General features: G+C 44.8%; 1 protein-coding gene across 1 annotated transcript in view; it reads left to right on the forward strand.

Moving 5' to 3' along the window:
* The window catches only part of CERS5 (ceramide synthase 5), a 40344-nt gene extending 26764 nt beyond the window's left edge, over positions 1-13580 (forward strand). Inside the window, exons 7-10 of the mRNA XM_083729011.1 lie at positions 139-267; positions 477-583; positions 2320-2476; positions 12337-13580. Of these exons, the coding sequence (XP_083585137.1) occupies positions 139-267; positions 477-583; positions 2320-2476; positions 12337-12489 (546 nt within the window). The 3' untranslated portion in view covers positions 12490-13580. The remainder of the gene's footprint in view (positions 1-138; positions 268-476; positions 584-2319; positions 2477-12336) is intronic.
* Positions 13581-16691: the final 3111 nt, after the last annotated feature.

Raw genomic sequence — 16691 nt, forward strand, 5'->3', positions numbered from 1 at the left:
AATCATTGTGATCTTGAAAGCAGCTCACCTTTGTGTCAGAAAGAAATTTGTAGGTGCTAAACTAAAGATTTCCCAGTCTGTATTATGTTGTGTTCCTTGCACTCCATAGTGATATCATGCTGGTACTTGTTTTTTCAGGATTTCCTGGTCATGTTTATTCATCACTTGTTGTCAGTTACACTCCTTAGCTTCTCCTATATGAACAACATGGTGCGGGTAGGAAGTTTGGTTTTGTTGGTTCATGATATAGCAGATGGCTTCCTAGAAGTAAGTACCTCACACCTTTCTATCGAGTTTTTACCACTGTATTCAAATGGCTTATTTGTGTTAGATGCTTTTAATTTTTTTCTAGAAATCCATTTGCATACAACGGAACAATGTAATAACCATTTCTTAAACCATTTCTTAAATGATGGGATTATTGCATTGAAGTCTGGAGGAGTTTTCTTAGAGCTTCTCCCTTTCCCCCCCCCCAGGTAGCAAAAATTGCCAACTATGCCAAATACCAGCGACTCTGTGATGCCACCTTTGTACTGTTTTGTGTGGTGTTCATTGTTACTCGTTTGGGGATTTATCCTTTCTGGTAAGTATTTACTGGGATTGAGGTGGGGGAGAGCAAGTCAAGGGATAACTTTAGGGGTTCATTGTGCCAAGAGTCTGATACAGACGATTAAACAGCTGTAGCACACAGGTAACCTCTGTAACAGGAACCCCTTCACAGATGTGTGATAAGAAGCTTATCCCCTGAAGGACTTGATTGATTTTGGGACTCAGGAAGCAAAAGGGCCTGGCAGAATGTATGAAGAGGCATCAGGAGCTCCAAGTTTTGGTTGTGCTGTTTCAATATTTTATATACAATGGCAAAATACTTAAGGTGGGCCCTGAGTTGGGTTTCAATCTCTTCAGGTTGTGCAGTGCCATTGCAGCTTGTGCTCGAGAGGCAGGATATGGAATGTGGTCCCTGGTCTCCATTCAGTCATAATGCCAGAGGTCCTCTCCCCCTGTTGCAGAAGGGGCCAGTTTGAATCAGTGGAGATTGATGAACAGTTCCTCTTGATACTTTGTGCATTACTTGTGTGGATACAGAGGTATTGGAAGGGAACCCATTGAGTATCGCTTGTTATACTGTGTGGCTCCTGCTAGCCACTCAGAAAAGGTGCCCTGCTTCAACTTTATAGATTTCTGGATTACACAGGGAGCCTACAGAGGTAGAAAGCGCTCTTCAGGAGTTGCTGTTGATGCATGAGAATCCAGGAGGAGTCCTGCAACCCAGGGTTGCTCCTTTGTGCTGAGTGATTTGGGAAGAGGAATTAGGCTGCCCAGCACATCTGCATTTGAGGTGTGATCGACAGATGTCCCTCTGAGCCAACTCATGCCAACTTTCTATCCTAGTTATCATTTTCAGCTATGGCAGTAGAGTACTCCCTCAACCGAGGAGAGATTTCAGAGTAATAAATGACTTGAAATATCTTCTTGCACTGATGCATTGGTCTGTGCAAGCAAACAAATCTTCTTACTACTGGCCCCACTGATTGTGATTACGCCATGGCAGCCTGTACGTATTGTTGCTATATCACTCAGCAAGCCCTTGGCGTGTGGTAGGGAGCCAGTGAATCTTTAATGCTGTTTCCATTGGTCTTATTGTAATCCCCCTGTTTCCCGGGTATGCCTGCTTATCTCAGATTGCAATGGGAAGTGACTTTGCTGTCTCAGTGGTTGCATACTGTGTAATGTCATACTGCACTTATCAAATAGCATGCGGTGGCTCATGTAGAAACTGTTTTTCCCTTTTGAGGTGGGAAGGTCCCTCCTCCGAAAGTGCAAAGGCAGGTTTGACTAATGAAGACCTGCGGGAGGAGAGTTTCAGGCTCTCTTGAGTTCTAGCAACCAGAGGCTCAGATTTCATTGGCTTTCTCCCTTTTTAAAGTCCTTAATATATCTGATATTTTCCTGCTGCAGCAAGGTGCAGTGGGGTAAATCACACATTTTCTGTCAGTGTAAGGCTTCCTAAATCCATTAAACATGTAAAACCAACAGACCTTTTTATTTTTTTCTGGAAATAGATGAATTGCTAAGCATTTCAGCTCCTGACTCAATCAAAGAATTAACAAAAACTGAATGGAGAAGAAACCTGTGCCTCTGAGATGTCCACTCATATACTGAGATGTCTTAAGACTGGAGGCATTAACATTCCGTAAAGGAATTTTTTTATGGGGCAGATGTTTTTGTAGTCCAGTCAGCTTGGTTTCTATCTAGAAGCTGGTAGTTGTGAAAGATAAGCAAAGTGCCAATATAACAACTCACTTCTTTGTCTTGCAGGTTACTGAACACAACTTTGTTTGAAAGCAAGGAAATAATTGGCCCTTTTCCATCATGGTGGCTATTTAATGGGCTTCTTCTAATTTTAGAAGTTCTAAATGTCATCTGGTCCTATTTCATCATTCGCATTGCCTACAAGGCCCTGGCACGAGGGAAGGTATGAATTCCAACTTGCTTAAGCACTGGGAACTCCCAGATACTTGCTTCCTTTTTTGCATATTTCACAAACAGCTGTGGCTTTGAAGAAGGCGGACTGCTGCCTGAGATAACAACTTTTTACTTCGATATCATTTTAATTTATATGTTAAGTAGCTGCTAGAATGAGAAAAGTATTTGTTTCTCTTCACAGCACTCTACTTCCTCTCATTAGTAATCGCACACACAAACACACCAGCCATTGCTCTTGATCCTTCTCCAGACTGCCCATATTTATCCAGACCACCCAAGTAGTTCTCTCACATTGATGAATGTTACGCATTTGTAAAGGTGCAATTGCAGAGTGAATCGCAATTTTGCTCAGAATTCCCTGATGAGCTGTACTTCATGTTACATATCAAATGCTCCCCACCAGACAACATCAGAGGCTTAGGTTTGACTGAAGTAGGAAATGCTGCCCCAGCAGATCTGGTTGGCCACTATGAAAACTAGATGGACCTTTTGTCAGATCCAGCAAGGCTGCTCTTAACGTTTTTTTGCACTCTGAATTCTGGTACCAACATTTTATTGCTGCCAGATAAACCTGGCCTACCTACCAGTGCTAGGGGTAAACAACTGCTAAAAAATACAAGTATGCACCAAGAAAAGCTTGAAACAGCACCATGTAAAATCTGTCCATATAAACAATAATGCACAAAGTGTGCACAATAGCGTTTTAATAGGCATCAGGGAGCGGCACAAAGCTAGGCAGAGCCTATACAAACTGGAATAATGCTTGGCATTCTTAGCTCCCCCTTCTTGGATTCCCACACACTTTCAAATCTGTCTTCTCAATCCTAATAACTTTTAAAAGATGTAAATTGTAAAAACAGATATTGAGTTGCTGGATTCTGTATTATCACATACCAACCCTTGTTAGTGGACATAGAAACACTGCACTGAAAGGCTGGAGGGCTCTGGGTTTTTTGTTTTTTCTTTTAAAATGCAGTGGCATAGAAGGAATTTTCTGAAATGAGAATTGATGCTGCACTGATGCAGATCATACTGATCATAACGCAGGAGGTTTGCCTATCCTTTGTGCATATTGCTCTCCAGTGTAACATTCTGGAGCATTTCTCCGTATATTCCACTTCACTGTTCTAGTTACTAAAAATGGGGATATTTAATTCCAGGAGCTGATCAGTGTGTCAAATACACCCAGTAGAAGGAAAGGTGATATTGAAAGGTCGAAAGGGCCTTGCTGCTAAACTCCTCTTTGCTTTGTAGCAGTGAGTGCTCCAGGCCCTTACCTGCAGTGTTGCTGAGCATAGGTGCTAGAACTGACTCTTAGAAGCCGCTCCTTTAAGAAGCATTGGAAGCCACTACATTGCCAGAACTTAGCTTGCCTTCACTTTTTTTCTGAGGGGGACATTGGCATGAAGGAGGACAGGTAGCTACGTTTATTAAGACCTCTGGCTCTCAAAGTAGGGCTTGTGTTTAGCCTGCTATTGTGTCTGCAGGGCTTTGTGGGAGGAGGAGAGGCTATAGTTTTATGTAGGAAAGAAGTGAAAACTACTTGTTCTTATGAAAGTGGCCATGGGAGCAGATTTGCAAAAGAGAGAGAGATAATTTATCTGAACAATTCAGATTCAGAATCTTAGCTAAAGACTATATATTTACAGAAATAAACAGTTCTATAGTATTGGGCATTTGCTTTCCTGTAGAGCATTTTAATGATGCCTGAGTACTTTTCTTTCTGCATATTCAAATAACCCCAATTTCTTCTCTGCCTTGCAGCTTAGATACTGCGTCTTTTCTTTTCCTGTGTTTGTATCTTAATTACATATATATTTGTGGATTGAATCTAGATGTGCCATGAGTAGAGCTGGGGAGCAAACAAGACGGGTTGAGGGGAGCCTTCCAGAATTACTTGGGAAGTAGTGCTGAAGAATTCTGAGGAAGGGGAGTATGAGTGAAATTTGCCCATTCCACTTTTCTTTAAACAGGATCTTCAGCTGGATCTCAGTCCCTTCCATGAACGGAAGGCGAAGTCTGGATCTCACCCATGTTTGTTTCGTTCATTTATCTGCTGAGTGGCTATAGCTGATTTTCAAGCTTGGGGTATCTTGCAGGAGACCTGCATCTCTCCTCTCCTTGCTTTTCTCTCCTGATCAGGTGACCTAGTCAGGGAAGGACTCTCCTCTGTATTCTTCTCTCTCCCTCCTTTCTCTGTGCCAGACTGAAGCTGGATCTCTTCCTCTTCTTGTATGTAAGTGCAATCTGCAATTGTGGCCGGTAGAGGGGAGTGGGGGGACTACCTGTGTCTAAAATGAGTCTGAACACTGTTTAGCCTCAAACCAGCTGTGCTTTGCAGGTTTCTTTCAAACAGTTGTTAGTTAATCTGAAAACTGCTCACAAGAAAGTCAGGTCTCTGATATTGACGTAGGTGGCTATAATCTTTGTGTGCGACCTTCATCTGTTGACCTTCAGCTCTGTGGTTCATCTTGCTAGTATTTTTTTCAATTAAATCTTCCTTTCTTTGGAAAGGAAAATATAGCATAGAAAATTAAGGATGTCAGAATGCATCAGGTAATGAATATTCGCTCTAAAAACACATACTTTTTTTTAAAAAAAAAGGCTGAATAAAACAGCATGTAAAATTTGAAAACCTAGTTCAGTTCATCTGTTGCTAAAATGAGATTGTTTGTTTCTCTCTGGAATGTTATGAAAATGGCTTTGGTAGGTTTTATATATTTTGTGGTTTTATATTTTGATTTTGTTCCTTGAACCGCCCTGAGACCTCCGTGTATAGGGCAGTATAATAATAATAATAATAATAATAATAATAATAATAATTATTAATAATTTTTTTAATTTAAAAAAAATTAGATAGTAGGTGGGTTCTGTTGGGAAAGTGTTGCATAAGGCTTGAGCAACCACCAAGAAAATCTCTGCTTGTCCCTACTGTGGATGCTGATGGAATTTAGCATCATGAAAACCTACATGGTCAGTCCTTATGGATCCGGGTCATTTACAGTTTTCAGAGTTAAAATCAGCACCATTTATAAATGGATATACCTTGGAATCTGGGATATGGAGACTTAAAAGCCTGCCAAATAGCATTCCTAGTCTTCACATGAGGAAAACCATTGCCACAAATGGCTATAAAACATTACACAATTTTTGTTAATTATTCCTGCCTCCCATTTATATTATGATCTTAAAAGCATTTGGTGGCTATCAGGCAATATATATTTGCAGCTCTTGAGAAGTGGGCACCTACAGTTGACCCTGTCAATCATTAACTTGTCATTGGTAGGTGCCCTGTCATCATTTCCATAGGGCTGTTCAAAGTCCATATGCCTAACTGTAATCGGGGGTGTGGATAGCTTGAGCACACCTAGTGCGCATTAGGCGCAAGGGTAAAAATCCAGAGTGTTATGTAAATGAGTGCTATTGGTTGCAGGCTCACAAGTGGAGGGCCTACCCTTGACAGCTGCTACAGCAGAGATAGAATAATCTGTATATAACTATGATGTGAGCATTTCAGCCTTGTTTGCAGTAACAGCCGGTGCCCTTACTGTTCAGTAGTAATCTATTGCCACCTTGTGGCAAGTCATGTAAACAATAAATACGAAATGGACTGTGAACTTTATAGGACCTGGGTGCCAGTCTGCATGAGGATTTTTTTCAGGCTGCGCATGGGTTCTAAAACACTTGCCGCATGATGCACTAGTTAATCTGTACCTTTCCTGCAGTTTCTCCCTATTGGTTCTGTGTGTTTTCAGAGCTGTTCTGTTACGGGTGGTTGTGGTCCTTCTCTCTGTGTGCTAGTGATTGTGGTGTGTTGTAGCATCACACTATAATATTTTCAGTGGGAGTGTCTTAAAACCTTAAAAACATTCCCCACCCCCAGCTTTTACACCTCACCTTTATCTTAACCTTTGTTATCTGCCATTTTCATGTACGTTCCTGCATTTCACAGCCATTAGCAAGCAATAGAGAAGGCAGCCCTTTGTCACAGTGTAGACGTGAGAAACACACACACACACACATATTTTCTACAATGAATGAAGCTCTGTAAAATAGTACTTTATTTCCCTCCCCCACTTTAGCTCCTTGAATGTTCACCTGCACTATTGCGCCAGTGTTTACAAGGTTAAAAATAAAAGGCCATATGAGCCCCCCCCCCCACAACGCCACCAGCCACTAATAAGCTACTTCCCACTGTAATCAGCGGCATGGGATTACTTTTAGAGGAAGAAGTGCACAGTGCCACAGTTTGCTGCCACCACTATGCCTCAAGGACCGCATCTCCCCATAAAAATCGCCCCAGACCTCTGCGTTCATCATCTGAGGCCCTTCTTCATGTGCCTTTTCCACGTGAGGTCTGGAGGGTGACAACATGAGAACGGGCCTTTTTTATAGTGCCTCCCCGTTTGTGGAATGCTCTCCCCAGGGAGGTTTGCCTGGCACTTTCATTATATATATTTTTAGGCACAAGGCGTTTCTCTTCAACCAGGCCTTTGGCTGATTAAATGTGTCTGTGGGAAGGGGGAGTTATCATTATTATTATTCACTTGTGTTTTTATCTTGTGTGAACCACCCTGAGATCTTGTGATGAAGGCCAAAATAATAATAATAATAATATTGTTCCAACAATGAAAAGCTGTCTAGGGCAGATTTTTGCTAGTGTAAGTGTATGCAAGCTTTTGAGTGTTACGTAATTCTTTTTTTATATAAAGTCTGCATGCGTAATATAGCAGGAGTGGGTTCAATAACTATTATTGTACCTGTTTTGCATGGCATCATGTCACCCAGGAACCACTTACTGAAATACGTTCTTGTCTCTATTCTAAATATGTGTGTGTGTGTATTCAGTTATGAATATATAAAGAATAAACTTACATAGACCACAATCACAGTTCAGCCTGGACCACAGGTTGAATGCAGCTCTCCAGTTCTCTCTTCACCCCTCAGGACTCTCTGGGGCTCACGTCTCTCCCCCCCCTAGCTCCCCCCACTACTGGGCCTGCTCAGTGCATGCCTTCCTCAGGTGGTCTTGCATGGCCAGAATGTATCCTTGAACTATTATAATGTCTCTTGCTGGCATGCCTTGATGTGTGTAAACCTCTAGCCACAATGAGACTGGAAGTAGCTTCCTTTACAGAAGTTAAGAGTCGGATCTGTTGTGCTTTTGCTTCTGGTCCCACCTACCACTGCCATGTGGCCCGTGGCTGAATTCCCCATCAGTGTCATTGAGGGAAAGTCTGACCTCTTCACCACTTGTCTGGTGGTTTTGTTTTAATATATGCTTACCTGTTTTAATATATGCTTACCTGGAAACGGCGTTTCCGTGTGCTGCGCTGGTGCTGGCTCGCCAGAGCAGCTTCGTCACACTGGCCACGTGACCCGGAAGTGTCTCCGGACAGCGCTGGCCCCCGGCCTCTTAAGTGAGATGGGCGCACAACCCTAGAGTCGGACAGGACTGGCCCGTACGGGCAGGGGTACCTTTACCTTTTTACCTGGTTAATTAATACGCCTGATGGCAAAATTAGACTTGGGCTAATTCTGGTCATGTGAAAAGTACTTGTAGTATTTACATTTCAGGAGATATTCCTCTTGGGCTATCCTTGAAAGAATGGTATTATCTGTTTAAATTGTTATCCATCAGAATGAGTAATGTTTGTAAGACTATGTGGCCTTTTTCTTGAAGAGCTGAGATGCATTCTGTTTGAAGGGTGAACCTCTTCCCATCAGCTTTATGATGTTCCCTTGTAGCTCAGGTGTGTTTAGTGACCAAGCAGTCAAATTTCCTGCCCTGGGAGATCCATCTGACTTCCTCTTTAATGTCATTTTCCTATTTCCTTTAAATATTTCACATACATTTTATAATATCCTTGATATATTTTCATTCTGGCACCTGGTTAGTTATTTTTTGAATGTCTTATAAAGTTACTATTTTATTTGCTTTAAAATTTAGATTCTTAGCCCCTTGAACACTTTTCAGAAATTGGAAAGCAGCGAAGCAAATCATTTATTTTTTAAAAAATTATGCGAAGAATGGAAATGCATTAGAAATAATATATTCCATTTCCTCCCCCGCAATGTTTCGAGGTCCAAAAGTAGCAGCCACAACTCCTGCAAAAAAGCATTTCTGATCTTGGTGGAAATCTGCCCTTCCAAAGGAAGCTTTCACATAAATTTGGCTGGGGCATGTTCCACGGGGGGGGGGGGGGGATGCACTGGGACAACCAATCTCAGTGATCACGGGTAGGAGGAGGAGTTACGCTAAGACTAGACCATGTCATTACAGAGGGGGCAGGTTTAGTCGTTGTCTGAAGACTATTCCTGCCTCCGGGTCTGGTCCTGACCGGATGGATACTAGAATCAGCAAGGGATACCCACATGACCTGAAGTTGCTGCTGTTCAGTGCCAGGTCAATGATTCATAAGACCACTGCCATCCATGACTTGATCATGGATGGAGGACTTGACCTGGCATGTGTAACAGAGACTTGGTTGGATGAAGCAGATGGGCCTGTCCTTGCCGCTGCTTGTCCACCAGGTTTCTCTTACGCACAGCAACCCAGGTCATGTGGGCAGGGAGGGGGGGGTTGCAGTGATTTTTAGGAAGTCATTAGTTTGCATCAGGCGTCCTATTGGGAAGACCCAGTTTTCCGAGTGCATGTTCTGGAAGTTGGGCAATAGGGGCAGTACAGGATTCCTTTTGGTGTACCGACCTCCCCGCTGCACCAAGGATTCCCTGCCCAAGCTGCTTCAGGTCATGGCGGATGTTCTCCTGGAGACACCTAGCTTGGTCGTCCTAGGGGATTTTAACATCCATGCCGACACAACCTTACAAGGGGTCGCTCGGGACTTCGTGGAAAGCAGGGCCTCCATGGGGCTGTCCCTGAATAAGTCTGGCCCAACCCATAGCTGCGGACATGCCTTGGACCTGGTGTTTACCTCTATGGATGTTGGTGATCTGACACTAAGTAAAAGCGAAACGAAAGAAGTGCCATGGTCAGATCACTTCCTGGTGCAACTGGACTTCTCTGCGACCCATCCCCTCTGCAGGGAGGTGGGACCAATTCGGATGGTCCGCCCCCGCCACTTGATGGATCCAAATGGTTTCCAGATAGTGGTAGGGGATGCTTTATCTCATGTTGATGGCCTTTCAGCTGATTCCCTAGTGGCCCGCTGGAATGTGGAGTTAACCAGGGCTATTGACTGCTTGGCTCCGAAGCGCCCTCTCCGATTGCATGGAGCCCGGACAGCCCCGTGGTTTTCCACGGATCTAAGGGCAATGAAACAATCATTGAGACGGCTAGAGCGCCGGTGGCGGATAACTCATTCCGAATCTGACCGGACACAGGTTAGAGCTCAACGTTGAGCCTACCAAGTGGCGATAGCGACGGCGAAGAAGAATTTCTATTGCATCTGCAGAATTTATATTGCATCTGCAGAAAACAGCAGCAGGAGACTTTTTCAGGTGGTTCACAATTTAGCGGAACCACCTGCACCATCCGGGCCCAGTACGGGCCACATGTTCTCCTGTAATGATTTTGCAAAGTTTTTTGCAGATAAAATCGCTCAGATTCGGGAAGAAGTAGACTCCACCGTGGGAGCAGGGCCGGGAGAGTGCTAGAGTTTTGTCTAGTCAAGTTGAGTGGGATCAATTCCAATCTGTTACCTCCGAGGATATGGACAGGCTGCTTGGACGAGTGAAACCAACCACCTGTCTCCTGGATCCTTGCCCATCGTGGCTTATAAAAGCTAGCCGGGAAGGACTGGGCGATGGCCTTCGTGGGGTGGTGAATGCTTCCCTCCGTGAGGGAGCCTTCCCAGACTCGCTGAAATAGGCGGTTATTAAACCGCTTCTTAAAAAACCTTCTTTAGATGCGGCCATGATGGCCAACTATCGCCCAGTCTCAAATCTTCCATTCTTGGGCAAGGTGATTGAGCGAGCGGTTGCTGAACAACTCCAGGCACGCCTGGAAGAAGCGGACCATTTGGATCCCTTCCAGTCAGGATTCAGGCCTCATCATGGGACTGAAACTGCCTTGGTCGCACTGGTTGATGATCTCCAGCGGGCTAGGGACAAAGGTGAGAGCTGTTTCCTAGTTCTGCTGGATCTCTCAGCGGCGTTTGATACCATCAACCATAACATCCTTCTGGACCGTCTTGAGGGGCTGGGAGCTAGGGGCACTGTCATACAATGGTTCCGCTCCTTCCTCCTGGGCCGTGTTCAGAAAGTGGTGGTGGGGGATGAGTGTTCAGACCACTGGGCTCTCACTTGTGGGGTGCCTCAGGGTTCTGTCCTCTCCCCTATGCTTTTCAACATTTACATGCAGCTGCTGGGAGAGATCATCAGGAGGTTTGGGCTGGGTGTTCATCAGTATACGGATGATACCCAGCTCTACCTCTCTTTTAAATCAGAACCAGTGAAGGCGGTGAAGGTCCTGTGTGAGTGTCTGGAGGCGGTTGGAGGATGGATGGCGGCTAACAGATTGAGGTTGAATCCTGACAAGACAGAAGTACTGTTTTGGGGGGACAGGAGGCGGGCAGGTGTGGAGGATTCCCTGGTCCTGAATGGGGTAACTGTGCCCCTGAAGGACCAGGTGCGCAGCCTGGGAGTCATTTTGGACTCACAGCTGTCCATGGAGGCACAGGTCAAATCTGTGTCCAGGGCAGCTGTTTACCAGCTCCATCTGGTATGTAGGCTGAGACTCTATCTGCCTGCGGACTGTCTTGCCAGAGTGGTGCATGCTCTGGTTATCTCCCGCTTGGACTACTGCAATGCACTCTATGTGGGGCTACCTTTGAAGGTGACTCGGAAACTGCAACTAATCCAGAATGTGGCAGCTAGACTGGTGACTGGGGACGGCCGCCGAGACCATATAACACTGGTCTTGAAAGACCTACATTGGCTCCCAGTACGTTTCCGAGCACAATTCAAAGTGTTGGTGCTGACCTTGAAAGCCCTAAACGGCCTTGATCCATTATACCTGAAGGAGCGTCTCCACCCCCATCGTTCTGCCCGGACACTGAGGTCCAGCGCCTAGGCCTTCTGGCTGTTCCCTCATTGCGAGAAGCAAAGCTACAGGGAACCAGGCAGAGGGCCTTCTTGGTAGTGGCGCCCTCCCTGTGGAACACCCTCCCACCAGATGTCAAAGAGAACAACTACCAGACTTTTAGAAGACATCTGAAGGCAGCCCTGTTTACAGTATTTTAATCTTCTTTTGGAAGCCGCCCAGAGTGGCTGGGGAAGCCCAGCCAGATGGGCGGGGTATAAACAAACAAACAAACAAACAAACAAACAAACAAACAAACAAATAAAAATAATTGAACTGGTTTTGGATGCTATATCAATATATCACCCAGACTTAAAAGGGGGCATTATTAGAGTCATGGCATCTATGCCTGTGGAATGCCCTTCCAGCAGATGTCAAAGCGATAAACAACTACCTGACATTCAGAAGACATCTTAAGGCAGCCCTGTTCAGGGAAGTTTTTAACGTGTGATATTTTACTGTATTTTTTGTTTCTATGGAAGCCGCCCAGAGTGGCTGGGGAGGCCCAGCCAGATGGGCGGGGTATAAATAAAAAATTATTTATTTATTTATTTATTTATTTATTTATTTATTTATTTATTTATTTTTGTGGCTATGTAGAAAAACTGAGGATACCTGCTTCTTTGTTTTCTGTACTCTGTTCTTTTCTGGTTGTTCTTCGCAAACTTCACAACTAAATTTGAAAACTGTACCATCTAAGCAACTAATAGCTAAGTGTAGTATGGTGAATGCTACACTGAGTGCTTAACTGGTTTTCAAATTAGCTCTTATATTTGTAGTAGACTTACTCTACTTCTTTCTGTCAGGTGTCAAAAGATGAACGCAGTGATGTCGAAAGTAGCTCCGAAGAGGAAGATGTGACTTCAAGGAGCAGGAAAGGAGTCCTTAGCTCTTCAAGCAATGATACCAGTCGGATTAACGGCCACATAACTAGTGGGCAGTGGGCAGAAGAGGAGTAAGAACCGGCAGGGAGGCCTCAAGAAAACACAGACTTGTGTTCAAATGACTAGATATGTCTTAACTCCATATCCCCAAGAAATCTTTACTTATGCCGGCGCTTTGCCCCCAAATCCTCCAGCATTTCTGAAACAGGCACATCACAGTTTTGTACCGAAGGAATCTAGTTGATTGCTAGTGCAAAAGCTATTTCCAGTTTCACATTTTAAAGAAATTAAGTCATTTTGCATTTAATGGTATCCTATGTTTGCTGAAGCGTGTGAGTGAGTGAGAGTTAGTGAGTGAGAGGTGGGGGAGGCTGTTTTATTTTATAGATCAACTGAAACTTTGAGAGAAAGTATTCTTGCAACAACTCTGAAGGTTCGGATCTCAAACAGGTTCTGCCTCTCACTTTTTAATTGCATTCCAGGGTTTTTTTTTTTGGTTTTTTTTTAACGCTGTGGCCTGGTCTAAGCTGATATTCCATGCTCCTAGCAGCAAGGACTAAAGCTGTGTCCTAGGGAGTCTGGGATGTGCCACAGCTAGGCATAGCAACCTGGTGGTGGTAGAGACAGGCCGACTGAGCAATTTGCTTATTTGTTGTTGGGATCCCATTTGCTAATAAAGTTTTACATCTGCTTGTTTGGGTGGGTGGGAAGACAAGGCTGGCATTCATTGCTCTCCCCCCCCCCCCCGAGTGGAGTAGTGTCTCCAAAGTCTTCATTTTGACTTCCTAAAATCACCTGTTTTTCCTACGAATGCTATGGGTTTTGAGTCACATAGGAATTACAAGGAAGAGGTGGATAAATTTGTGTACTAGGATAATAGGCATGGATGATCTGGTTCTGCTGCCGACTTTTCCATAGACGCTTCTACTTTCAGAAGAGAAGCAAGCATGCCGCCTGTCCCTGCTTCAGAGTCTTTTGGTGAGATGTCTGTGGGATAAAGAGGTTGCCACACAAGGGCTTTGAGTCCCTCCCTCCCTTTTACTAAATGGTACTTCAGGGGAGATGAAAGGCAGCAAAGTGTTGTCATGAGCAGGACTTTGAAAATGCCCTGAGTTATTATCATTTTATACTATTGTTTACTCTGATTAAAAATAAATTTGCTTGAAGAGTTGGGTCTGTGAATTTTGCTTTACTGAGGAAGGTTGTGTGCATTCTGATTTTAGGTAATACTCTGCTAACGTGCTAACGTTGCCAAGTTACACAGGAGCAGTAGATGGTGCTTGAAATTTGAACGCTGCAAAGCAAGTAGCATGTTAGTGGTGTTAATTCTGTGGGTACTCTTAGCTGAGCTAAACCCATCCAGGGCCTTATGTCGTTCTGGAAGATGTTCAGCTTCCAGAGAGTTGCTGATTCTCCCAAATGGCCCCTCTTTCAATCTAGGAACAACCAGGTGTACTTCCATGGAGCACGTGGGGACTACTTGTATGCGCAAGTTGGCCTTAGAGTAGAGCTTTCCAAACGGTGTGTCGTGACACGTTAGTGTGTCGGCCGTATGGTGTAGGTATGCCACGTGAATGCTCCCTGCTCTCCTCCTGGGTTTGGTATTAAAACTGAATTACTGTGTCATGAAATGATGCATATCTAAACTTCTGACATGAGAAGTTTGGAAAACTCTGCCTTAGAGTAACAGTCCATGTTTCTTACAGTTAGCAGTCACCTTTATGCCTGCTAGATACTTTCTGAACTCTGTTAAGGTGTGATGATCTTGTTTTACAAGCTCTACAACCAAGAAATGGAGCCAAAAACTGCTAATTACCATTTTATAGTATTGTTACAGGGCCACCAAATGATTCTGGGTCAGAGTCCAATTTAGAAGAAAACAGCTGCTGCCCTAGATAGTACAAAGAACTTTGCCTTTTTCCGTTTAACCTCACTGTCATTCATGTATCAATTTGTAACAGTCATATCATGGGTGAAGGACAGAGGACATCAGGTGGTACTGTTGCCGCTTCTTGTGACTTGTTGTCACAAGCAGGAAGTAAGGGTGCAACCTTTCCTTGCCATGATTATTCCCCCCCCCCCGCCGCCCCATTTACATCAGTGGGGATATTAAAACTATGTAGATACCAGGTCTGGCATAGTTTATGGGATAAGGAGGGGACTTAGGACGCTGTAGTTCCATAACCTCCCTGCCCCACACTACAAACAGCCCATTTTGCCCCAGCACCACACAGAATATTACTGTGTGTGTGTGTGTGTATCTCCCGCCCACCGGCTGGGTTTCCCCAGCTACTCTGAGCGGTCCCAGCAGAAAAGTAAAAACAAGAAAACATCAAACATTAAAAACTTCCCTAAACAGGCCTGCCTTCAGGTGTCTTCTAAAAGTTTTATTGCCACTTTAAGTAGGATGCTTCCTTTTTTCTGGATTGAGCTAACATGTGTATAGGAATTGGGAGTTTAACAGAGCGGTAGTTAATAGATAGTTACTAAGTTTCACAGCCTTTAGGGCCAAGCTAGTTGTTACAGTAAGTTTTTGGCTGCCACACATCCTAATTCTTACCTCCTCTGTAGCATCTATTATTTTATTGAAAGTATTTTTATATGCTATTTAAAATATTTTTATACTTTATTGAAAGTATTTTTATACTTTAAATATTCCACTTTTCAGCCAAAAAAAGGCTCCCAGAGCAGTGTACTGCTATCAGTGATAAATCAGTTTATATTCTCAGGCTTTCTATTCTATCTAAAGGATACAACACAAAAGGAAAAGGGATTAGGAATAATGGAAGTTTCTGCTTTTTTTCTTGTACGAAACTCTCAAGGTACAGAAACCCTATTGGTGAAAGGTTATCCTTTGCTGTCATCATGTTGACTTCCTAAATGGGAAGCTTCTAGCTATTTATATGACTTTTTAGTGGGAAGGGTAACAGCAAAGGATGAATGAGCATTTCTAAACTATTTCGGCCTAAATCATTGTTTCACAAAGGGGAATTGGCAGTAACTGGTAGAAAGACATTAACAGCTTACTGAAGGCATGAGATAACCACTACTGTATCTAGCAGACAATCTCCATGTGACATGCCTAAAAAAAGAACACCCAGGCCTTGACAGTTCTGAACACTATTCTGTTGGGTTTCTGTTATGCGACTGTGCAGTTCTTGGAGTCACAAGACTCTGTTGACATTCCAGACTGTTGGAAGTCTCACGGGAGACGGATGTTGAAGTTACTAGTTTCCTGTTTCTTTGTTCCTGTTGTTTTCTGTCTCACAGAGAGCAGATGCAGTGGCGTAGCATGGGGGGTGCCAGGGGTGCCGGCCGCACCGGCCGCAACTTGGGCGGGGGGCACACTCGCACTAGCAGCTCTCTGCCCCTACTAAAATCCACGGGTTAGGGAGCCCGCGCTCGCTCGGCTTGGCGAGGAAGTCGCAGAAGGGGGAGAGCAAAGCCTTCTGCCGCGGGCAAAAAAAGGAGAGGAAGGCGGGCGGGCTGGATGGCTGGCGGGGGTCTGGCTGCGCCTGCTGCTGCCGTTGCCGCTGCTGCCGGGCTTTGACAGCTTGGCGAAGCGGAGGGAGAGGAACTTTATGGTAATTGCGGCTCTCTCTCCTTCTGGGTAGTCGGGCGAGGGGGCGGGAAGAGACTTTCCCCCCTTTTTTCCACCTCGCCTGGTCAAAAGGGAGAGCGGAGTCTCCTCAGGGCGCCCTCAGGCAGGGCAGGGCAAGGCAAGCAGAGCGAGGAGGAGAGAGAGGGGAAGGGGGGGGGGAAGCAGCCAGGAAACGCCTCGGTGTGGAGGGGGAATCAATTAAGGAGAGAAAGCGAAAAGCCTTGGAGAAAGGGAAAAAAGGAAAGAAAAGAGGCAGCTCCGGGAGAGCGCGGGGGAAAGAGAAGCCTCGCTGCTGCTGCTTGGGAGAGTAAATTACTGTACTTGCCTTGCCCCGGGTTAGGGGGCGCAAATTACTTGCCTTGCCCCGGGTTAGGGGGCGCAAATTACTTGCCTTGCCCCGGGTGCTGATAACCCACGCTACGCCGCTGAGCAGATGCATATTCTTTTCTGTCCTGCGTAGTCAGAAATAAAGCAGCAATGTAGCACAGATTTCTGGCTTTTCTGCTGCTGTCTGGGTACTCTGCGTAATGGGGAGCATGCCTGAAGTCTCAAAGGCTTAGGTCGTTAATCACCGCCGGAAGAGTAGCCTTCACAGCTCGGTCGTATGGAGGCTCCAACATATTCCTCCCTCTCCACCCCCTGGCACTATATGCTTTGTAATTAGTAGTGTCTGCTA

Source organism: Podarcis gaigeae, assembly GCF_964106915.1.
Source record: "Podarcis gaigeae genome assembly, chromosome: 2".
Taxonomy (NCBI): Eukaryota; Metazoa; Chordata; class Lepidosauria; order Squamata; family Lacertidae; genus Podarcis; species Podarcis gaigeae.